Source organism: Meleagris gallopavo, chromosome 4 (genome assembly GCF_905368555.1).
Source record: "Meleagris gallopavo chromosome 4, MGAL_WU_HG_1.1, whole genome shotgun sequence".
NCBI classification, from domain to species: Eukaryota; Metazoa; Chordata; class Aves; order Galliformes; family Phasianidae; genus Meleagris; species Meleagris gallopavo.
Window position 1 is genome coordinate 1,827,187 of NC_139407.1, and position 24,047 is coordinate 1,851,233.

The window sequence follows — 24,047 nt, forward strand, 5'->3', positions numbered from 1 at the left end:
TCTTTTTCTGGGAAATGGCCACTTTAGCGTGTTATAAATAGTTTGTGTGTGCCCTTGGACTGTAGCTGCCTATTATTCTAAAATACTCATTGCATGACACACAGAACTTCCTATCAGTCTTTTTTAAAGTCAGTATAGAAAGCCAGAACTATCTGACATATCATTGAAATTATGTTTTTGGAAGCCTGCCATTTTCTTCCTTTGCTGATGACCAGTCTTAAATATATTGCTGTACGTTATTACTGCTTTCACTCAGGAAGCTGAATTGCTAAAACTGACTAATGTGTTTACAAACATTGAGGCAAATTGATTCTTAATATTTTCTTTCTACAGTTATGTTCATAATCACTATCATTTCTCATGAGTTATCCTTGAAGCTTCCTTTCACGTGCCTTTTCATTTCTTTGCACACAAATGTATGTTTCTATCCTCTGTTATTTAATCTTTAAAAAGGAAAAATGTGTCAAGTCATCATCTTCACTGATTTTACAGTGTTTTGTAGGCAGTTGAAACTGTGCAGACATCGTAGCTTCCTGGCAGAAATATGCCAAAATGCTAAAATAGCAGCAAAAATCTACAGACCTCTCATAGGTGTTAATGCTGGGCCTACTAATCTGTATGGAAAAAAATGCGTATAATCAAATTTTCTTTCATTATCAGGGATTGATTGTGGTCTGCAGAAATAATAGCTCAGTTATCCGGGTTATGATTGTAGGCAACAGAAAATAATAACTTCTCATCACTCTAGAACATGAGAATTTTGCCACAAGCCTCAGTGAGATCAGGATTTAAATAGGTTACTGCTTAAGTATTGAGAGCAGGAACAGTTAAATAGAGTTTAGTAATAAAGAGCTGATCCTCTTTCTGTAATTGGATCATTTTTCTCCTGGAAGACCTCATTCTGAGCGTATAGGATTCCAGCAGTGAATCAGTGAATTGGCAAAATCCCCTTCTGAAAAAAAAAGTTGAAGCAAAACCAAAATATTGTCCTTACAAGGCTCTGTTCTGATCCCTTCCAGTTGTTTAAATAGAAATTTCACTCAAGAACATTGGACACACATCTTCATTTCTGATTTCTAACTACGTGTGACAGTTCAAACGAGTAATTGTGTGATCTTAAATAAGTAATCTCATAAATCATCTTCCAGAAGCTTGTTATTCGTGAGGCTTTGTCAGTTATACCTTCTGCTTTCTCCTGCACATCACTAGGGTTATCAACACTGCAAGCTGTGCTGGATTCTGCAGCTGAAAAGAAGTGGCAAGTGACTGCTATCAACGTAGGAAATATTAACAATGACAGAAAAGATGAAACGTACCGTTCACTATTTCAAGATCTAGAAGTGAAAAAGGAAAGGAGAGTGATTTTGGACTGTGAGCGCGATAAAGTCAACGACATTGTTGATCAGGTTTGCTATTCCCTATTTTTCAGTTATGGCAATTATTTATATTCTATAAAAAGCATAATGAGTTCATTTCTGTTGATCTTGTTTTTGTCGTCATTGTACATCTTTTGGAAGTGACAGATTTCTGTCCACATACACATTGGACAGAAAGAGAACGTGCAAATCCTATGATTGCTCCCTCTGTTCAAAGGCAGGATAATTCTCTCTGGATCATCCGGTATGGCTTTCTATCCTGATTATTTTTTTTAAATCTCGTTAAGGCTACTTTGCAATCTGTCTAGGTATTATACTACATTACATGAACTTCCTACACTATTGTCAATGGTGCGTTAGAAATAGATAAGTCTATGGGTTATTTCGCTGTGTACCTAGGAAGTGATTTCTAATTTTTTTTTTTCTTTATTCCAAAAAATCTTATACATCTTGGAGGACTGTATCAACAGCTTCTCTTTTTCATTCAGTTTTCCTCATAGTTCCTTGTTTTAGTTTCTCTCTTCTTTTGTCACTGTCTTATGATGTGATAACCAAATTGGACGCTGTCTTCCATAAGGCTTCTTGAACTTTCAGCAGAGCAGAAAGATGTCATCTCCCCATCCCCCTGTATGTTGCTTATCAAAATTACTATTTTTTTTTTTTTAATTTTATAGCAGCAACACAGTGCTCTGCTTCAAATTCTTGTATTGCCTCCAAATCCACCTCTTCAGTCCTAGTGTCTAGGTGGGTCCAGATGGATCTTTTCAATGTTGTTTTTTCATCTTGTCTACTGCTTTCATGCATACAGAGCACGATGGAAGACTCTAAGAACAATTCTGTACTGATTTAAGCTTGACCATATGAGACAGTGTACCATCCTTAGGAATATATTACCTAGGTTTAGTTGCATTTGGTTGGGTTTAGTCTGAAGCTTTTTTGGAGGGTTTGTTATTTTAGTGTTCACTGTGAAGATGATTATAGCTTGGAGAGGCTCAGGCACTGAGCACTGTGTTTGAGCATGCAAACTGAGTGCGTTCTATTCGTGCGTTTTTATTTTACCCAGAAACCGTTTCTGTAATTTTCAGGATTAATTTTAATTTGGTCCTGTCCTTCGGTGCATTCGCAGCTTCTCTCTTTCACCATCTGCAATGTTTTATAATCATACTTTTTGATTCGTCGTATTGATTGGGAAAATAAATTTCATGTCATTAATATGTATACTGAACAGAGCAATGCTTGAGAGAAATGCTGCTTACTGCTTATCAGACAGTTGTTTGCTTACCTTACACTGACTTTTGTCCACGTTTCTTTAAGAGCTTATAATGATGTCATGCAAAATGAAAACCTTATTAGACTCGACGTGCTGCGCCCGCTGTTTCCTCAGCCTTCCTAACAGATAATATCATATTTAGAGAAAGGAAAGAAATTGCTTTGACATATTTTGATTTTGACAAGAGTATACTGATATACTGTTTATCACCTTGATATCCTTTAGTTAATATCATTTTAGTTACCATGCATTTTTACTAGCTTTGTCTTTGTTTGTAATATACCTGTTATACCTGTTATTTTCTTTTGGCTTCTTATTTTGAGCGCATCTCTAGGATATTTTTCATACCCTCGTTGCACACTGACAGGTCGTACCTTTGCTGAGATTTAGATTTTCTCACTTTATCCCCACAGATTTGTGTCACTTCAGAAAGTATTTGGACAGATAAACTCTTGTTTCTGCTCGTCTGATTTTCTAAGTCACTGAAGAGTGTTAAAAGTTGTGGATCAGCCACATAGATCATTGTAATTCCAATCATTTATTCGCATCAAAATAGTTTTCTGCTTTGTTGTTAGAACACAGTCTCTGCTAAGTGTCAGCTGTCTCATGGGTTTAGCCTTGAGATTCTCTTTGAAAGATACCCTACCAGATTCTGGTGTTTGATCTGTTTTCTGGAGTCTATTATCCCTACTTTTTTGCTCCTATGACTCCCTTACCTTAAGGTAAACCCACTTTGTTTTTCTCAAATAGTCTGAAATAAATGCTAAAATGGCTATTTTTCTGTTAATTTTCTCTCCCACCTAAAATGAATAATCATCCTAAGAAAGTATTTCTGGGAGTATCTGTAAGTTTCTTTGGCCTGTCAGTTTCCTTGGCTGTGTCATTCTGCTTTTCTTTTCTAACTGCCAGTTAGATACATTGAGTTCTACTTTACTAGCAGATTTATTTGTTGAAAAACCCTTCTAATTCTAGGCAAAAAACCCCAAACCAACAACCCAAAACAACCAAAACCTACGCTTCGGCAAAAGTCTTTTCTTGAGCATGCCTTCAGCCTTTGTATCAGAATCCCTTTTCTTTTTCCTTATTATTTTTACTGAGAAGCACACAGTTGGTTTTCTGTTGACCAGTTTTTTTCCTGAATATTGGAGTATTGGATGCGTTCTCGATACATTGAGCTGCAAATTCTTTGCCTTCTTTCTTGCTTTCCATTCTTGAACAAACCTTCAGTATTTTTGTTTATCTCACTGTCTTTATAAGCTGTGTCCCAGTAATGCTTTGTGGTCCTCGGATCACTGTACAGGCACACACTGTGTGTTTGTTTTTTTTTTTTTTTCCTCCTGTGCAACAACTTCTTTTCCAGATTCCAACTGTTTATATAAGTTGAAGCTGAAAAATACTTTGAGTTCACCCCTGTTGTTCTCATTGTTCAAAAGATGGAAGAAATCTCGAGACCTCTTTTCTCCCATTTCCTTTCTCTGGAGAAGTGTTCAAAGTGCAAACTTCCCCATGAAGATGTAGTCTTAATTAGGATTATATGGGAGAAAAATCCATGCTTGCCAGTGGAGACAGCTGAGAGACCACCAGCTACCTTTGAGAGAGATTATAAGGAAGCTTTAGGACAACAAACAACAACTTGAGCTTCTAAAATTTCCTCATAATGTAGATTCCTTCATTCATGTCATAATGCTTTTCGTTTTAAGTTTTTGGTTCAAGGAATGTTACAATACTGCTACAAATGGAGCAGAACCTAAGCAAGAATGTCTGAGTCACAGTGCTTCTTCTGGTTCAGTCTGCTCTGTGATACCCATTCAGGGTTGAACCTTTAATATGAAGTACAGTAGTTAGCATTCAAGTCCTCTTACAGATTTTGGAGCTTGATCTTCAATATAACAAATTTCTACCAGCAGGGAGTATTTTCATGAGGTAAAATAAAAGTAAAACGCTCACCAAACTCACTATTGCATATGATAAAGTTCATAACTAACTTTTACATTGTATTATGTTTAGTGATCAAGTCTTTGTCTATCAGCTGAACGTTCTCTATCATGGGTACTGTTTTTTCTTACAGGTTATCACAATTGGTAAACATGTTAAAGGATACCATTATATTATTGCAAATCTGGTAAGCAGTTTTAATATTAAAAATACCTGCACTACACATTTTACTGTTCATGGAGGCGCATAGACTAGTACTGTGTTTTCAATGAATGCTTAGAAAATAAAGAAAAGCTAAATATATTTGTTCTTGCTAAACATATGTGCGTGTTCAGTTAGTGTTTGTTTTGTTTGCTGAGTCTTTGCAGAGCTTAAATGCTTCCTGTTAAATTCCTGTCAATGGGATTGAATATGCTCAGCAACTCCAGTAGAGTTTGTCCATTTTTCTCAGCTTCTCCAGTAGTTTGTCCATTTTTCTGCACACTGTAGGAAAGTCAGTGTAGGTAGGAAAATCAGAAAAACAGCTTTCCAGATTATAGTCTGATGCATTCACCCAGATAACTCATGTTTCTTCTCTCACTGCTGAAGTTTTTAAAAATCACAGCTCTCAGCTTTGATTCTGCTGGAATCTCACCTTCACACATCCTCATTTCTCAGGTTGGCGAGGCAATCAGTTTGATAGAATATCTCCTTGAACAATCAGGTAGTACAGCTAATACTGTTCCTAAGGGGGAAGAGAAGGTTCAGGAAAATCTCAAAATTGTCAAGGTTATTTTTTGAAATTCTTAAAAGATGAATGGCCATTTTACTGACGTTAAAGTCAACAGTACTCTTTACTTCTGCTAGAGAATCTAATACATTTTTTTTTGCAATGGATAAAGCAAAGTCTGCGGGCTTGAATGTCAGCTACTCTGCTCCACAAAAGAGCTTTGAGGGTTGTATGGTGAGAGTGCTTTTATATAATTTATTTATTCTCTTTATTCCTGGAGCTTGATACGATTTGACTAACAAAAATTTCAGCAAAGCCCCTAAATTGCTCTGATTTACACCCTGTTTTTCATAGTAATTTTAGAGAGAGTTGAGAACACAGAATGACTGTAGTGTGCCTAATTACACTTCATACATAGCCCATACCTTCCCCTAGCCTTTAATCAAAACACCTCTCCCCTCCAGACAAGAGTATCCTGAAAAGTTATCCATGTTGCTATACAGCAGTAAGGAAGGCTTTGAGAGTTCACGGTCTCTTTAAAAGCATAACGATGTGGATCCATATTTATATTTGTTAACTAATTTTTTAGAACAAAGAAGTTAAGCTATTGCATGTTCACAAGAAAAGTAAAAAGTCATACAGAATTTGAAAATTCCCTGGTTTTGTGCTGTGTATGTTGTATAAATATTTTTAGTCTCAAAGGAAATAAGCGTTTTGGAAAGTTGCCTGGTATATTTCATTACGTTGACTGCTTGCTATTTTAGCCATTGCTTGGCTTACTACAGTAAGATTTTCAAGCCTATAAGATTTTAAGCATATTGAATCATTATATCTTTTAGCTATTTATTACCATATTCGCTTACTGTGCGTTTGTGAAGGTAAATTTCATATATGTACCAAATATATATATATGAGATGATGATTTCAAGAAGTGTTCTATCAGAAAGAAAACTTACGTAGTCCTTGATTATATTGTCTTTATACTGATGGAACGAATTAGACATCCCTCATTTAATTTGCATAAGTGAACTGTTTTAGTGTAACCCACTTTCGTTTTATATATTTAAAAAAAAACAACCAGCCAGGCTAAAATTTGCTCTCCTATCTGTTACTGACTTTCTAATCTGAGTAGTCCTATTGAAATTAGCAGTCGCTTTTGTTCTAAGAAAGTTATCATGGCAAAGGTAGCACTTCTTCTATGGAAGTATAAGACTACTGAGCAACAAGAGGCATTGTTGGCTGGCAGCCCAGGATTTTAACTTGGATCCTGTTTGAAGAAAACGTTTGGCATACACATTTGCAACAGACGTCATATGGTAATGCTTTTATATGTACAAGGCAACTGAGAGATCTGCCAGAACTACTGGAATAACAGGCATAATGTTTTCTGTGCCCAGGGATTTACTGATGGAGATTTATCCAAAATTCAGTTTGGAGGAGCTAATGTCTCAGGATTTCAGATAGTTGACTACGATGATCCTTTGGTGTCAAAATTTATACAACGTTGGTCAACACTAGAGGAAAAAGAATATCCTGGTGCACACACTAGTACAATAAAGGTACGTCTTGCATTTGTTTTAACTGTGACAGGATGTACAGGAGGCAAGGGGATTGGATGAGAAAGACAAGAGAGAAAAGCTAACAAAATCAGCTGTGCCAATGCTAATGTTTTCTCTGGGGTTCTTTTAGCATTCTCTATAATAGTGCTGGTTCAGCAGAGATACTGCACTGACAAAGAATGTTAAAGGCAGCATTAGTTTTTCTTGTATAGCTGTAAATCTTTGCCTGACAACTTGTTGGGAATATTTAGATGTGATGTATTAAGTAGCTGCTGACTTCTTTTTGATTTGTCTCTTTCTCCTAGTTTTAAAATGTTTTAGAGGGGTGCATATGTAGTCTAACGCTTCCTGTCCTACCAAAGAAATGGTAAGCCGGTTGCCTTGGGACAGATGACTAAATCCTACAAAAACTTACAAAATTAAACAGTGTGCCTGAGGTACAGAACTGTGGTCTAGTTCCAGGTCTGAGTGACGCAAGATGTGATGTTGTGCAAAAATGTAAATTTCCTTACCTCACCTGTCCCTCTGCATAAAACTGGGATAATCTTCTTGTCTTATGTACCATTTACAGAGGTCAGTTATTGCTTTCAAAATTTAATACAATCATAAATTTTATTAAAAATGATTTAAGTGTATTTAAGTAATTCTCAAGTGTATTACCGCAAAAGAAATAAATGGCAAATGTTCTAGGCTTAAGTTTTTATAGGTTGAGTATGAAGTATTTTCTTGACTGGTAATAAGGTAAATAAGAATCTTCTGCAAGAAATGGAACATGCTGCAAATTCCTGAAACAGAAATCCATGAAAGTGCCCAACCTTAACGTTTATTATATAGGTAGGTAGGTAGGTAGATAGATAGATAGATTGTGGGTTCTTTTTTTTTTCTTTTAATACCATATTTTGGAAGACTTAATTGAAGCTATAATTTTTCTGTGGTTATTTTTGTATTTAATTATTTTTGAGAGAACAAGTAAATTTTTCATGTACTGTTTGACAGAAGAAGCTAGAGCCTGTGTCATGCCTTTAGATGAAAATGGCCTCAAGAAATGGCCTCAAGTTGCACCAGGGTAAGTTTAGGTTGGATATCAGGAAAAACTTCTTTACAGAAAGGGTTGTTGAGCACTGGAATGGGCTGCCCAGGGAGGTGGTTGAGTCACCATTCCTTGGATGTGTTTAAAAACCATTTTGATGTGGTTCTAAGGGACACGATTTAGCAGAGGGTTGTTAGTTAGGGTAGGATGGTTAGGTTGTGGTTGGAGTCAATGATCTTGAAGGTCTTTTCCAACCTGAGCAATTCGATGACTCTGTGATTCTAGATGCATTCTTTTTACATTTGTGTAATATGTATTTCTCTCATTCAGGCAAAAGACAAGGGATGAACTGACTGCGGACAATTAGTAAAATTCTTTTTGTGTGTCTGGTTTTCAAAGGATGAAATCAACCTACCTTTGCTAATGTTGCAGAATCTTAGTCTGGAAGTAATCACAGTGAAAGGCATAAGTCAAAAAAAAATAGTTGCAGTGGTTTGTGACAACATAAATTAGCCACTTTATCACAGTTACTACCTTTACATCTTCCTTTTTGGTTCCTTTTGATTATATTAGAAATTGAAAGTGATAAAAGAGAATATTTGGAATATCATCTGGTTTTGGAGTTTGCTTTTTTATGGGTAGGAAACATAAATGAAAAAATTATTTTCATAAACTTCATGTTTCAGAGCACATTTTAAATTAAATTAAAATGCCCAGTCTGATTTTTATCTTTGTTTGCATAGTATCTCCACAAGGAATATATGGGATTGCACTGCTATTTGGATAAAAGTTATATTAAATTATCTGATAATTTATAAGTGCTAGGAGTATTGGGGAGGAGAAGGGAATAGATGTATGCTGCAATGCTTGGAGAGATTGATTGTATCAACTGCTGTGTTTCTTAGCATAGGTTTCTATCTTTTGCCCTTGTACACGTTACTTGTCAGGTTCTCTTCAATTATGTGTAAGGCACAGAGATGTCATATTTCATTGCCATCCTAAGGGACCTAGAGGCAGAGGAGAATGATGGCCACGGCAAAAAACAGGGCAAGAAAGGACTTTGAGCAGTCATCCAGTCCATCCTCTTTGCCTGAAGGCAGAAGCAAATACACCTGTGTAATTCCTGATGGATAGTGATTTCACAGCTTTCCCAGGTGTTCAATTTAAGAGCATATGCAGTTTTGGTTTTTGCTTTTTTTGTCTAACCTAAGCTAGGCTTTGTCTTCAGGTCCCTTACTGCTGTCTGCTTCTTACATATGAGCACGTTCTCCTTTCTAGCTGTCCTTCTATATTTGAAGATGGCTGCTGTATTTGTCCTTCCTGCTGAACTAAATAATCCCTCTTCCTTTGAATTTTCTACCATCAGATTCTTTTGCTCATCTTGCTCTAGAATCTTTTTTAGTTGGGACTCATCTTTTTTGAAATTCCAGACTGAGTTCTGCACCTCAGCCGAGTGCTGTGCTGTACATGGCTTTGTGTGGCTCAGAGCCATTCTTTTCAGTGCTTCTTTTTGTGATGCTCTTTTTAATCACCATCACGGCGCACTTAAACTACATTTGTCATGAGAATGCACGCTAACATCAAGAGCTTGTTCTGCATTGCCTTTCTGTACTGCTGCCAGTTTAGACAGTCTCATCCTAAGGGACAGTCTGTGCATTTGATCATTCCTATAAAATACGGGATTTTACATCTATTCCTGTGGAACTGTGTTCCTTGCCTCTCCTCGAACAAGCCATTCCTTTTTATTAGTGTTCTAGTCACGTGAGTTATCCTGTGCTTCTTGGTATACTGTATAAATGTCCAAGTTGTTGAGGTAAATTAACACTCTTTTTGGTCCGTTCCATGATCTCAGTGAATAACCTTTCTCTCTTCTGATTTTAAGGCAATAATCCAAACTGCCACTGTTCATTTAACGAGCTTATGCTACCAGTTCCAATGGATTCTAGAGTTCTAAAGCCATGACAGCAAAATCTGTGTGAAACAGCTTGGTTTATAGGATTTTTGTGTTATTGATATATAATTCAAAGAAGCTTGAATGCCTCTGGCTGGTAACTACAGAATCATGGAATGGTTTGAAGTAGAAGGAACCTTAAAGATTATCCAGTTCCAAATTCCCAGTGTCAGGGGTTAATGTTAACCTTGATATTGCAAATGTTTCGTTGCAGGCAATAGCATTGCAATTTTCTTTTGTTTTCCTATGTTCATTTTGCGTTATGAAGTGTGACCCAGTGGAATATAGCCCAAGTACAATCTCGAGAATGGAGAAAAGCACCTGTATTAAAAAAAAAAAAAGAAAAAGGTGGATTACAAAGAAATAAACTTTTCCAGAAGAGTAGATTGTAGAAGTCTAATACCACAGATGCTGAAAAGAGGACCTGGATCAAATTACTTTAAAAATATACCTTTATAGTTTATAAAATATTAATTGAAATATTATTCCACTTCTAATGCATAGATGGCAAAAGACTTGTTACTGTACTATGCCTGTATTGATAAATGCACAAAATAAAAAGATTCAGATAGATACTCGAACCTAAGATTTTGCTGCCTTTTTACAAGAGGACTTTTCATCTTTCTAAAGGAAAGCTGATACTCTCAGGGTACCTCAAATTAAATTTAGAATAAATCTGTTTTAACTGAAGGTGTTGTCAGTCTCATGCAGTTCTTTAAAGAGCCAATAATGTGCAAATGTTGGAACATTTGCACTGAGCAGCCATGTAGCAAGACAAAAATTGAAGTCTTATTTTGATGCATGTTTTTTGTGTGTTTAAATACAGACAGGATTTTCAGAGCTTTAATGTCAGGGTATGCCTAAGATGATGTATCCATACGCATCCAAATGCCTCAAATTCCTATTAACACTTACAGTGGGGGCAGCCTTTGGTATAATTTCAGGTGGAGTTCATATCTTTGGAAGATTAGTGAGACGTGCGGAGTACAAAGTCATTCTACCTAGTCATGAGCTTTCATAAGCCAACTTAAAGCTTGGTAAATGCAAGAAGTATTTACTCTCTACTGGCATAAACATAATGGAGGCAGCAGACAGAAAAGAATTTGTGGCTGCCCAGTTGAAAAACTAAAGTAGCTCAGACTCATAGAGAACACCACTGTATTGGAAGATGGCAACAATCCATTAGCCACTGAAGTTATTTTCACTGCCTTAAACTGCATCATGCAGGTACATCATGTTTCAGATGTTCAGAATGTGTTAGATTGCATTTTCAGGTACGTCATCCTTTTCCCACATGCAATCAATGTGTAGCTAAGAGCAAAATCATAAGTTATTCTTTCTTTTGATTTTTTTTGATTTTAGTAGTTTCACATTTTCAATTTTTTTTTCTTTAAACAGCAATCTTGTATTCTAGAATTATTATGAGATCTATTTTTATCAGAGCTAACGTGATTATAGAATCTGAAATGCCTGTTTATAGTACAAAACAGTGTGCTGTTCATGGCAGAACTGCAAAAATAGGAAACTGCTGATCTGAAACTGATAAGTCAGGAAGAATGAGCAGGGAGTAATGCATGGCTTTTGGTCTAACTCTTCAGGTGCTGGTATACCTCAAGAAAGGAATGCACAGAACATGCAGACAAATATAAAAGCTTGCAGAAATAAGTGGCATTTAGATGACTCACTGTTAGTAACAAAGAAGAGGACAGCAAAAACGTTTTTTCAGACTGCAAACTCAGGAAGCAATCTAGATACTACTCAGCACAAGTGTACAATTTGTGAATTAAACAGTGCCTTCATTTTAGAGAATGCTCATTATGATTGCAGCATGTTGGAATGATTTTATAACACCAGGCATTTAGTAAAAGCTGTAAGTTCTTCTGTTGCATCAGATACATTTTTAATAGAGAAATGTGATTGACAATGCCAGAATTCAAGCAATTCAAAGTGGATTTTAATAATTTATAATGATTAAAATGAATACATTTCAATAATATTGCGTAGCTTAATCAGGAACTGAACTGTTTGTTTTTTGGCTGTGTAAAACTGTAGTCTTGCATTTGTGAGGTTTTTCTGCCTATATTTTTCTATCTTTGTGTTCTGGTTTCCTGATTGCTGGACATAAAAATAGAATCTAGCAGTTCTAGTTACCTGATTTTACCTGAGTTTTGAATACCTATATTCAATCTTGTCTACTTATAAAAAATATATCTGAAGAACGAGGGCGCAAGAAGTTTCATTGCGAAATTATATGCTTCTTTTTAATAACTTAAGACTCCTTTGTATAAGTAATCTGTTTTTTAAAAAGAACTCGAAGGATGAAAGCTGTGGGTTGTTTGAGGTATCACCTGCAGGTTTGTCTCAGACCCTGAGAAAGAACTATTGACCCAGATCCTTCAGTCCTACCGGCGTAAGTGGCTGAACTGTGCCAAAGGAAAAGTGCTTGCAAGTCTTCTGAGGACTGGAGCTCACTGTTATGTGCTTGGGTAGCTGTGTGTATCGTCAGCTAGAATCTAGGGTGGAAGAGTAGCAAACATGAACTGTTTATTATTCTGTGGAATTTGCTACTTCTTGGTTAAATCAATGACCTGGTAAGATTGGCATATTTAATTTGCTTCGAAGTAATTCAAAGGAAAAGGGTTACAAGAGACATTCTTTTTCCTAGAGAAAGTAACAAGTACTTGGGGTATTTGTTGGCTGAGGTAGGTGAGACTTGATCATGTAGGTAGGCAGGTTTTGCACTTTTTTTTTTTTTGAAGACTTATTAGTATTCAAATGAGAGGCTCTGGACATTTTTAGAACAGTGCAGTGTGCTGATTTATTTATTTATGGTAAGTGAACTTGTGCAGGGTAAATTGTAGTATCATGTCCCCATGCCTTGTGTAGCCCTCCATTTATGATGATTCAGAGTGCATTAAAACCAAGCTCGAAGATTTAGTTTGTCTTTATATAGTAGGCTAGTCTAAAATTTAAATCCAATTAATCCAAGGAATTTGAAATTTCAATTTAGGTTCATTTCTACAGCAGTATTGTTAAATTTCTAAGATAATTACTAGCATGTATTCCCTTTGATCTGTGTAGGACTTTTGACTGGCTATAATAGCTGAAGAGCCTGCTGGAAGTTTTGGATTCTTACTATTCACATGGTATTATAAAATGGCTGATACCAAATTTCTAATCTCTAGTGATAATTATTCAAATAATTAATTACACCAACCGTGAGTTTCTTCTTCTGGAAAGTGATATGGGATACATTTTTATAATCATCTCAGTAAGTTTCTTGGATGAAAGCTCAGTTCACCAAGGGTATTTGTTGTAGATGATAATGCTTGAATGGGCGTTTTTATCAATAAAAGAACAGTGGTTGAAAACTATATTTCAGTAAATATTTTAGTAAATAGCAATTTACATTTAAAAATGTCTATCTTCTTTTAGTCACATGTACTTAATGATTTATCACTGCCTTTATTATTAATTTTTGAAGTGGAAGTGGCTTGTGCCAGAACATATGAACTGAAAGAGGTTCCAGGGTGTTTCTAGGGCAAAGCAGTTAAGAAAAAGGACAACACAGGTTGGTAGGCTGCTCTCACATTGAGAGTGGCAAAGAAAAGTCATTGCTGTAAATGGAAAGTGGACAAAAAGGTTTTACACTAGTGTTTGTTCTTAGCTTTTAAAAGGATTCTTCTGTAGAAGAATCTAAGGTGATTGTGTTCTGTTGCATCCGGACTTCCTCTTACAAAATATCTTTAAATACCCACAGACCTAAATAGCACTTTAGTTAAAGATGCTTCTGAACAGTCAGATTCATTTTTAGGAAGACAGCATAGCTTCTTATTTGAAGCCTTTTAGATATGTATATTAGTTTAGTTTGCAGCAGCCAGTTTGAATGTTCCGATTTATCGTACTTGCACTTCAACATTCATAATAGGTCTTTCAATCCATTTCAAATCTGATTTTTCGTATGGGCAGATAGTAAATAGGACACTGGAATGGTTTTGAGCTAAAAGAGAAGGGGATTCAGATTAGATATTGTAATTTTTTTTTTCAGAGGATGGTGAGACACTGAAATAGTTTGCCCAGAGAAGCTGTGGACATCCCATCCCTGGAGATGTTCAAGGCAAGGCTGGATGCTTGCCCATGGCAGGGGGTTGGGACTGAGTGGCCTTTAAGGTCCTTCCCTACCAAAACCAGTCTGAGATTCTATGATTGTACTTGAAGGAAAAAAAAGAGTTTTATGGAATCATGTGTTTATGAGTAAAAAGGCTTACGTTCTTCGTTGTTTAAAGGTAATTATTATTATCAGTTGCATTGTTCTTTTGCAGCTGTGTTCTTTTTAAGGTTGGAAGTAAAATTACACAAAGGGATGAGATTTTACAGTTACTTTGTCAGGATGGATAGTTTCCACAAACAGTGGGATGAATTAGAAGTAATGGTTTTCATAAATAAATTCTTCAGGTTCAAACTCAAGTAATTGTTTTTATTATTTCTGTCAAGCACCATGGACTCATAAGCAAGTAATTGGTGTTAATTTTTATTTTTTTTTTCCTGCGAGATCCATGTGCTTATTAGAGGAAGAAAATGTCTGTGACAACTTAATGTGCTCAAATTAGCCTCTGCACTCTACAGAAATGTTGCAAACAAGGTGATAAATTGTTTAGCGAATCACTGGAAAAAGATAGCTGGTACAGAGCGGTAAGGCAGCCATTTGTATCCCCACAAGATACAGAGACACACTTTTGAGTCTTTATTGTATATGCTGCTTTGATTTATATTATGCTTATACTTGAGTATGCTGAAATTGTTTAAATATAAGGAAAAATACTGAACATCTGCTTTTCTCCACTTACACTTGCAACAAGGAGTGCTTCCTTTATTACCTCTTTGAATCTTACCTCCAGCTGAGGAAAGTACTCATATCTGCTTTCTGATCGTATTTTTCTCTACCTCTATTGGTGATGTAGGGTGAAGAGCCCTCTTCTATACCCATTTAATTTGAATTCAGCCTCCCTGAACTCAGCTGTATAAGCCATTCTAGCTGAGGTCTCCCGGGTGTGTTGTGCAGTAGTCTTTGACTCAGTCTCTGCCACAGCTATCCTGTTACTTGTTTCTTTCTCACTGTTCTGTTGCTTTTGGACTGAACTGCTTGTTTGAAGTCCCCGTGGGTGGTTTTTGTTTGTTTTACTGTGTCTACAGTGTAGACATCTGTATCTGAGCTGTGTACCCTGGGCTCCTCTGATAGCCTCAGAAGTGACTGCAAAAGGAATTAATGGAATCTGTAGGCAAGAGCCACGATGCAGTCCGTGTTTCATAGAAGAAGACAGCAAGTCCTTGGGTACTTCAGAGTATTCAAGTTTATATTATCACCTTATTATCATAGCTCCAAAATTATGATAATGTAGAGCATCTTCTTGCTTATTCTTTGCAAAGCTTTAATAAATACAGGCAATTTTGCAGGAATTGTGTAATAATATCAGTAGTATTTTCTATTAAATTTTACCCAGTTTATCATCTAATATTGGAAGTGACTGAAATGAAGTTAGTTCTATAGCACTGTGAAAGCAGTAGTCTGTAAGAGCCCATTCCACTTGTAGAGAATAATATTCCAGGTAGTGCTCCCTTTGATTTTAATAATGTAGATTTAAACCTGAATGAATCTGTCATAAAATGAAGTGAATCAAGGCAGTGCTAATGCATCTTTTAACTCATGACAGTTGTCTTTACACATACAGACACACAGGCACGCTCATCTATTTGCATGAGCATGTTATCTGTATGTCACATCCCATTTATGGTCACAAGGTCTCTTATTTGGACATGAGGTTTCAGTTTGGCAGTGTTAAATCTACACCTTAATGAATAAATGTAATAATCTCCATGAAGGTTATTAGGAGCTAGTGCAAGAAGTTACGAACGGGATGTTTGCTTTTGTGACATCCCCTATAGCAAGGTGTAAAGTGTTTGTAAAATTTATTGAGATTCCTAGATTAAATGTGATTTAACCTAAATTAGCACATGTGAATTTCACGTGTGGTTATACACAGAAATAGATGTGAATCAATAGGCAAAGCCCTGCACAAACTGAGTATATAACTGAGTTGTGGATGTTCAGGCCACTAATTATATAATACTAGGATTATATTCTTGAGATAAAGGATTAAAAAATCCCTATTATCAAATGAAACAAAACTGAGTTGGCATTGCAGCTTCTCCATTTCAAGGCTTTATTTCCTCTGTACTCAACGTATCGGTGGTTTATGACAGTGCTGTATGCTAAGCTTTTCTCAAAATGCAACAGTGTCCAACTTATTTCTATAATGCAGATCTACTTTTCAAACAACATTGCTATCTGGTCCCCATAAAAAATATTTCAGTATCTTTTCTTCTCTCTGTTACCTTCTCATCTATATATCCGTGCTCTCATTTCATCACTGCGACTCCAGTAGTAGAAAATAATGCCAACCCAGCCAGTCTTTTACTTTGTTTTTCTGTTGTTCTGATCCTTTTAAATATTTTCACACGAATCGCTGTAAGAACCTTCTTGAGAATATTCACATTAATCATCCAGTAAGTTTATACATCCGAAAAAGAGTTCCACCTTTCTTTTCTTCCTCTCCAAGGTCTAGTGGTTGCATACAAAAATGACCTCAATTCAGAGGACTGCTTTGGTTAGAATTACAACAACCTTCTGCATGACTTGAGCTAGCTAATTAAAATTCTCATTAAAGTCTGAGCCATTGAAGCAAAGAGGCAATATATCATTTCTCACTGCTTTACAGTTTATATATTTTCAGCATCTAATAGCCTTCATAGGGATCATTGCATTCATTCATAAGCCTGTAAGTGGTTATATTCTGTCCCGTATTTCCAAAAATGGGTTTTAAATTTGGAATAACTGTAATGTCCTGGATTCATAAAATCCGTCTACCTAAGTCCTCTATGTGTATGCACATGTGATTTTTTTGTTCAATTACTTACAATGCAGAATTTTCCAGTAACTAAAGATAACTACTTTAGTTTAGCCCCAGCCTCTGATGCGTATGATTGCGAGATTCTTCTGTAATACCTCAAAAGTTGTAAGGTATAAAGCTCCTTATATCTGTCAGATTAGGAACATGGGACTCTTCCTTGCCTATCATTCTTTGAGAAATGTCATGTCTTCCTCCAGACACCACAGCCCATAATGTGTTCTTTTTTTTCAAAGGGTTGCCTAGATATTGCCTCCTACCAAACAGCTTCTCTCCTGATCCTTTCTCTGTAACGATAACTTAAGCACATGTATATACCAATATTCTTTCTTTGGTTTTGTGAGCCTGTATGTGGGATGACATATATCTTGTGTTCTGTATATAAATACACTCCATGAAGAGTGTAACAAGAGTAAAAAATTCTTATTTCTAAAGGTGTGCTCAGGTTAAATAGTGGATATTATTTTTTTCCCTTTTCATCTCTATGAACTCCAGCCATATCTGGACACCGAAGTGTTACACAGTTCTGATGAGAAATGAATAATGGAATTCACACCATGAAAACAGCTGTAAATGTTCAGTTCAGGCTTATCAGCTTTATCTTTCCAACACTCTTGTGGAGAGCACTGTTGGTTTATCAGTGCAGGCGCCCCTCGGATGGCAGTGACCTCAAAACAAAAGGATGTCATATTATCATCTTTATTTTTAATGTATTTCTATGTCAAATGGATGGAGAATACTAGAAGTTATGCTGAAGTTGAAGCTGTTTTTTAATGAAATATTTTCACTCCTTTTCAGTACACATCTGCTCTGACCTATGATGCTGTGCAAGTGATGACAGAAGCTTTCCGTAATTTGCGTAAGCAGAGGATTGAGATCTCCAGAAGAGGAAATGCTGGAGATTGTCTTGCAAATCCAGCTGTACCCTGGGGTCATGGTGTAGAAATAGAAAGGGCATTGAAACAGGTAGCTTCCCTAGAATGAATGCTGGGATGAGTGCGTGTGTGAAGTCTTCTATGAATGCTTGAAAAGAACTTTCTAGTCTTCTAACCTGCCTGGATCTTGCTGAGAATAATGAGGAAATTAACTCCACATCAGGAATTTGTTCCTTTGCTAAGTTATGTTGGGTACAAAAAGTGTCCAAACTGAATGTTTTTGATAAATCAATGATTATTTGTGGAAGCAAAATTCATTTTTCTAAAAAGGAACATAATTTAATTCATTTACCACTTTCGTCTTCATCTATATAGGTTCAGGTGGAAGGTCTAACAGGGAATATAAAGTTTGATCAGAATGGAAAGAGAATCAATTTTACGATAAACGTCATGGAACTCAAAAGTACTGGCCCTCGGAAGGTAATTTGAATTGTTTTACAGTGTCTGTAAAGGTTTTATCACACTAAAGAGAGGGTTAAGGTAGGTAATAAAACACCGCAAATGAGTTAAAGCAGGACTTGTGATAATATTTATTCAGAGATATATTCTATGTTGGTCTTGCAGAGCAGAGTAAAAGCACCTATTACTTCTTTCTAACAAATAGAGTTTTTGTTTCTGGTAAGTACTATGTGACAGTATTTTCCTTTCGGTTTTGTGGGTTAAACATCTTACTTTCTGATCTGAAATGCTGAATGTAAGCCAGTGACTGGGGAGCTATACATCTGAATGACAAATACAGAGTATTGCTTTTCAGTAATGTTTGTTTAAATGTGATTATCTTTCTGCTGTAAATCAAAATTCCTTTGGGAGAAGCCATTTTATCATGTCTTTCTAATCTGGAGTATTTGATAACAGTTCAGTCTCACAGCAGATGACATTGCTTCTGAAAGTTCTTAATATGTGAATGAAAATGATATATTTACTTTAGCCAGAATAATGTGTACGGATACCATTAGCTCATTCTTGTTAATATTTGCTATAGTACCTATAAATATAAATATCTACTGATAAATCCTTAACTAGAATAGTTACCTGAGAGCATAAATCATGGGCATAGTAATAATATACTTAAACTTTTCTGTGAAAGTTCATATTCACTAGTGTCTGTGCATCCTATAAACTCTCTTTAGATTGGATACTGGAGTGAAGTGGACAAAATGGTTGTGAATCCCCTTGATGGCCCTCTCGGAAATGAATCTTCAGGACTAGAGAATAAGACTATTATTGTCACCACTATTTTGGTAATTAACCTCATATTTTGTCTGAAGATAGTGTATTCTACAGTGATTTGTTTCTCCTGTTAATATTAGTTTATTTCCTGTTTGTTTTTTGAGGTTGTGATGTGTTACTCATTATGATACATTAATAAAATCTGGAAACAAAGGAAATGCAATTTGGTATGCTGTTTTCTTCTGTAGAAGACAGATTGTCATTGTCTGGGAAGAGAACATCCTAGAAAGTTATTCTTTTAGGCCAGAAATCAGGAATGAAATACCTGCTTCTGAAAAAGAGTGCTTTAAATGATGTAGCCACAGTAGTAATTATTAATCGATTGCTTATTAGGAAATGAATTTTACCAGACAGGAAGGAGACTCATTTTTGCACTTCAGAATCTTAGCTAGTATGGACTGGTAAAGTATGAGATAAAAAAAAAAAATTAGAAATTATCTTGTAATTGTTTAGAAAGCAGTGTTATGTACTGTTACACAGCAACATTTTTGTATTGCAAAGTTTCTTTATCAATTTGGTTAAGTCACAGTGTAATGTAATGACACTGGATGCAAGAATATTTGGATATTAGAAAAACAAAGAGGAGGTGAACTAATTTTAATGTAACGTATAAAGCACTCATAGTTTTGCTGATGATAGAACTACTGCTCATTTGTAGATATATATTTTTCTGTGTAAAAACTCAATATTAAGTTCTAGCCTTAAGAAGAGCCAGAAGTGTGTTTTAAGGAAGAAACATAGCCATGTAATAGGAAATAATTTTATTTTTTTAAGACAACAACTACAAATGCAACTAAATGCCTTTGCCTTCTTCTGTCCAAACTGTAAGAGAGTAAGAAACAGATTTTGGAACTTATTCTCTCTTCTCTGAATGCGTAACTACTGTTAACGCTCATGATAATTCTTAACATACTGCTGGGATCTCTATACCTGTAAGTATTGTTTGTATACGACTGTGAAGATTGTAGCATTTAAATCTTTCACAGAATGCATCACATTAATCATGTACGGCTGACATAATGGCACCTGAATCATACATGCTGTTATTGTCTTCTTTTTTTTTTGCTTGTAAAAGGAAAATCTGCTAATCTAGGAAATGCACAACTTTTACATTGTAGCTGAAGCAAGTTCTTTCTGTGCAGGAGTCCCCATATGTTATGATGAAGAAAAATCATGAAATGCTTGAAGGAAATGATCGATACGAGGGCTATTGCGTGGACCTGGCTACAGAAATTGCTAAGCACTGTGGATTCAAATACAAGCTCACAATTGTTGGGGATGGCAAGTATGGGGCCAGGGATGCAGACACGAAAATATGGAATGGGATGGTTGGAGAACTTGTTTATGGGGTAAGAATATCTATTATAATAAAACAATTTAAAATGACTGATGGGATTTGTGGGATTTGGTTTAGTTTTCTTCATGAAGTAGAGGAAAATTATCTGATTCCTCTGATAAAGAATTAATAACTTGTCTTAGAATAAAAAAAAAAAGTAAGGCACAGAATTGCATTTTAAATATAAGTGAATCTGGGGGGGGAAATGAGTATATATTTCACCCTTCTTACCAGGCAAAAGGCCTTTCTAACACTTTTAAATGTCATATACTTTTAAAAGGGCATATGTAAATTGGGAAGCTTAGAATATGTCAACCATATGGTTGCATGTATTTCAGGAAGAAGAGTTTCAATGAAAAATTTCTGGTATCTTCCATATGACATTTTCAGTGGAAAGAATGTTAGCCATGTCTGCTGTCCTATTTTCATTTATGAAATGCAGTGGAAACTAAACTATGATCATTATATTAGCTATTATTTTCTTTTTTCTTTCTTTCTTTCTTTCTTTTTTTTTTTTTTCTTTACAGAAAGCTGATATTGCAATTGCTCCATTAACTATAACATTGGTGAGAGAAGAGGTGATTGACTTCTCAAAGCCCTTTATGAGCCTGGGGATATCAATAATGATCAAGAAACCTCAGAAGTCCAAGCCAGGAGTGTTTTCATTTCTTGATCCATTAGCATATGAAATCTGGATGTGCATTGTTTTTGCCTACATTGGGGTCAGTGTAGTTTTATTCCTGGTCAGCAGATTTAGTCCATACGAGTGGCACACAGAGGAATTTGAAGATGGAAGAGAAACACAGACTAATGAATCAACTAATGAGTTTGGGATATTTAATAGTCTCTGGTTTTCCCTGGGTGCCTTTATGCAGCAAGGATGCGATATTTCGCCAAGGTTGGTTACTTGCCTTTTTCAACTTTGTGCATTTTTGGTCTCAGCCAGTGGATGGAGGTTCATGGTACATATATTTTCACTTGAAAGAAATGCATTATCGTGCTTCTTTTTCCTCACCAAAAATCACGGAAGGCCTTGAAATAAAAGCCGTTTTCTGACACGAGGTAACGTTCAGAACTGTCTTAATGTCAATCGTACGTTTGCCAAGTGAAGTTATATGTACCATGGAGAGACTGGAAAATGCATAAGGTTCAAATCATTCCACGCCTTCTTGGAGGGGTACCGTGTTTTTGCTGCATATTCCCATTTTACAGTTGACAGTGCATTTGGTTCACAACAACTGTAATGGGAAAGAAGGGTAGAATATTAGCCACGAACTCCACAGGCAGCACTTTACCCCTAAAACTCACTACATGTCACAACAGTTTTTAACTGTTTTTTCCATAGGAGAGCTTTGAACTGAAATCGAAATCCCATGATCGCTCTGGTTTATTATGAACAGTTGCAAAACATTGCTGCTTTCCTGTGGCCTAGTTCTCTGAAAGTCACAAAGGAAATTGCTAAAATGAATTTGAAAGTCTAGTTTATAAATGCTTTATTCCTCATGGATTTTCACCTACCCTATTAGGAACAACAGTGAAGCACTTAAGCTAATTCCTTTGCAGCTCATTAAATATTCTGTTTCCCTTGTGCCTAAGTGGTTCTAGCCTTGATTCAGCAGTGATGGGTAGGTAGAGAAATACTACTTGCTGCTTGAAGGAACTGTAGTAAGAAGTGAAGTAGGGCAACTGGGTTTTGGGAAATTAAATCAGATCTTCCTAACTATAACGAGCGAGTTAGCTTTCTTCTGAGTGCCCTAAATTAAAATGGAATAGGTCAAATTTTAGGGAGTCTAGTGATTGTTTTGCAATTAAAATCACCCAAAAGGAGCATTTTTTTATATCCCACAAGACAACAGCAGATTGTCAAGTTCTGCAGAAATAAGAGAGCACGTCCTGTGTGTGAGATATTTATCAGTTTTATTTAATTTGCTCAGAGAAGTATAGCAGCACTTTGTGATGAAAGATGTGATAGATTTGTCAGGCAGCATGGCAAGAATTGTGTGCAAGAGATGAGACAATGAAGAGAGAACAACTTCAGGTCATGAGAAGCTGTCTTAATTTCAGTGCTTTGGGTTTTTATATTGATTATATACTTTACAAGTTGTTTGCCAAGTCCCCTGTTAGCTATATAATTATTGCTACTGAATCATGACCATAGTAAAACGACTTTTTTTTTTTTTTCAATGTTACTGGCTATTAAAGCGTAACAGTTGTTGTGCAAAGTTTGATAACGTTGTAAAGGTGATGTAACAGCATGGTAAGTAGCCATCATAAAGATGCATGAATCTGAAATTATTAAGGAGATTGACATGGCCGATTTAGTGCCACCGAAGTGTTCAGGAACACCTTATTTCATGGCAAACATGTTTTGAGAAATGTGTTTAGTTTGTATATTTTATCTGTTTACAGTAAAAATATGAAAGGGCTGCAAACACCTCAATTCTTGTTCTTACATTAAGACTAAACATTACTGATCTGAGATATGGGGTGTTTACACACATGTGGGTTCAGTCTGCCACATAATTACCAAGTTTAGAATTCTTTAAAAATACACATTGAAAAACGAAAGCTTTATTTAACTGGAACAGACAGATGGGAAAATTTTGAATACAAATGACCACCCTAAAAATTTTATTTACAAAAATGTAATGTGGGAGCATAATTTCTGGACTGATCTTATCCTTGTTTTACAAGGTCAGTAACAGTTCTTTGCTGACAGATCCTGGCTTTTGAATTTGATGAATTATCCTTTACAGTAGATGTTATCAGTACAGTATAAGATAGGATAAAATAAACAGTAAGTACACAGTCATAGATTTTTACCCTGCAAATATATATTTATCATGGAATTTAATCTTTCAATTATAGAATCATTATGTTTTCAGTTTACCTCTATGTCAGAAGTGACAGAAGACATCTAAATGAATGTATTTCATTTTAGAAGGAGCATGAAATAACTTCTTTTCTATGGTCCTTTTTAATAATGTATACTGGACCATATCTAACTTGATTTTCATGTTTTGGACTGGATCGGTGAGTCTGCGATAGGTGGTGGGTTGGAAAAGATAATCCTAGAGGTCTTTTCCAGCCTTAATGATTCTATGATTTTTCTTGTCTCAGTCATCAGAAATCTTTTCCAGATTATTTGTCCAGAATTGTTTCAGTTTATTTTTCTTCCCAGTTTAATAAATCAGCTTTACGTGACTGTTGTGTTTAAAATCAAAGAATGCTTTCAAAAAGTATATGTAGAAAGATAAATAGACCTATATATATATATATGTATATATTTAGTATCAGAATTAATTTGACATCTCATTCACAGTACTGCAGGCCAGGTGAATGATTTGTGATTTGTTTACTTAATAGATAGAGGAGACAAACAAGACATACCAAACCTACTGCAATGCCTAATACTAGGCTTACAACTATAAGCACATTTCTGCCAAATAACTAAGTACATCTCCAAAGATTCTGTACTACTTCCTTCCTTTAATGTCTTGTTTGGAAACAAAGTAGTAAGTAGTTTCGAATTTTAAAAGATTGTTAAGAAATAAGCTTGACAATGATGGCAGTATCAATAATTCTATCAACTTTTTAGTACTGAAAGCTAGTGAATTCCTCTAGTTGTGTTCACTATACTGTTCTGTATATTTTCTTGAGTTCTCTTTTCTTCTTTCTTCTTGAGCAGGAGATGCAAAACAAAGATCCATAAGAGCCAACCTGCTGCAGTTAGAAACATCAGTTTATCATT

General features: G+C 35.7%; 1 protein-coding gene across 5 annotated transcripts in view; it reads left to right on the forward strand.

Moving 5' to 3' along the window:
• GRIA2 (glutamate ionotropic receptor AMPA type subunit 2) overlaps positions 1–24,047 on the forward strand; it is an 81,321-nt gene that overhangs the window by 40,925 nt on the left and 16,349 nt on the right. For all 5 annotated transcript variants that reach the window (XR_014882805.1, XR_014882807.1, XR_014882806.1 and 2 more), the window contains exons 4-11: positions 1,210–1,406; positions 4,715–4,768; positions 6,688–6,849; positions 17,594–17,761; positions 18,046–18,150; positions 18,861–18,971; positions 20,103–20,309; positions 20,824–21,194. Coding sequence is in view for 2 of the 5 variants with exons in the window: in XM_085222001.1 (XP_085078127.1) it covers positions 1,210–1,406; positions 4,715–4,768; positions 6,688–6,849; positions 17,594–17,761; positions 18,046–18,150; positions 18,861–18,971; positions 20,103–20,309; positions 20,824–21,194 (1,375 nt within the window). In the remaining 3 variants the exon portion in view is untranslated. The remainder of the gene's footprint in view (positions 1–1,209; positions 1,407–4,714; positions 4,769–6,687; positions 6,850–17,593; positions 17,762–18,045; positions 18,151–18,860; positions 18,972–20,102; positions 20,310–20,823; positions 21,195–24,047) is intronic.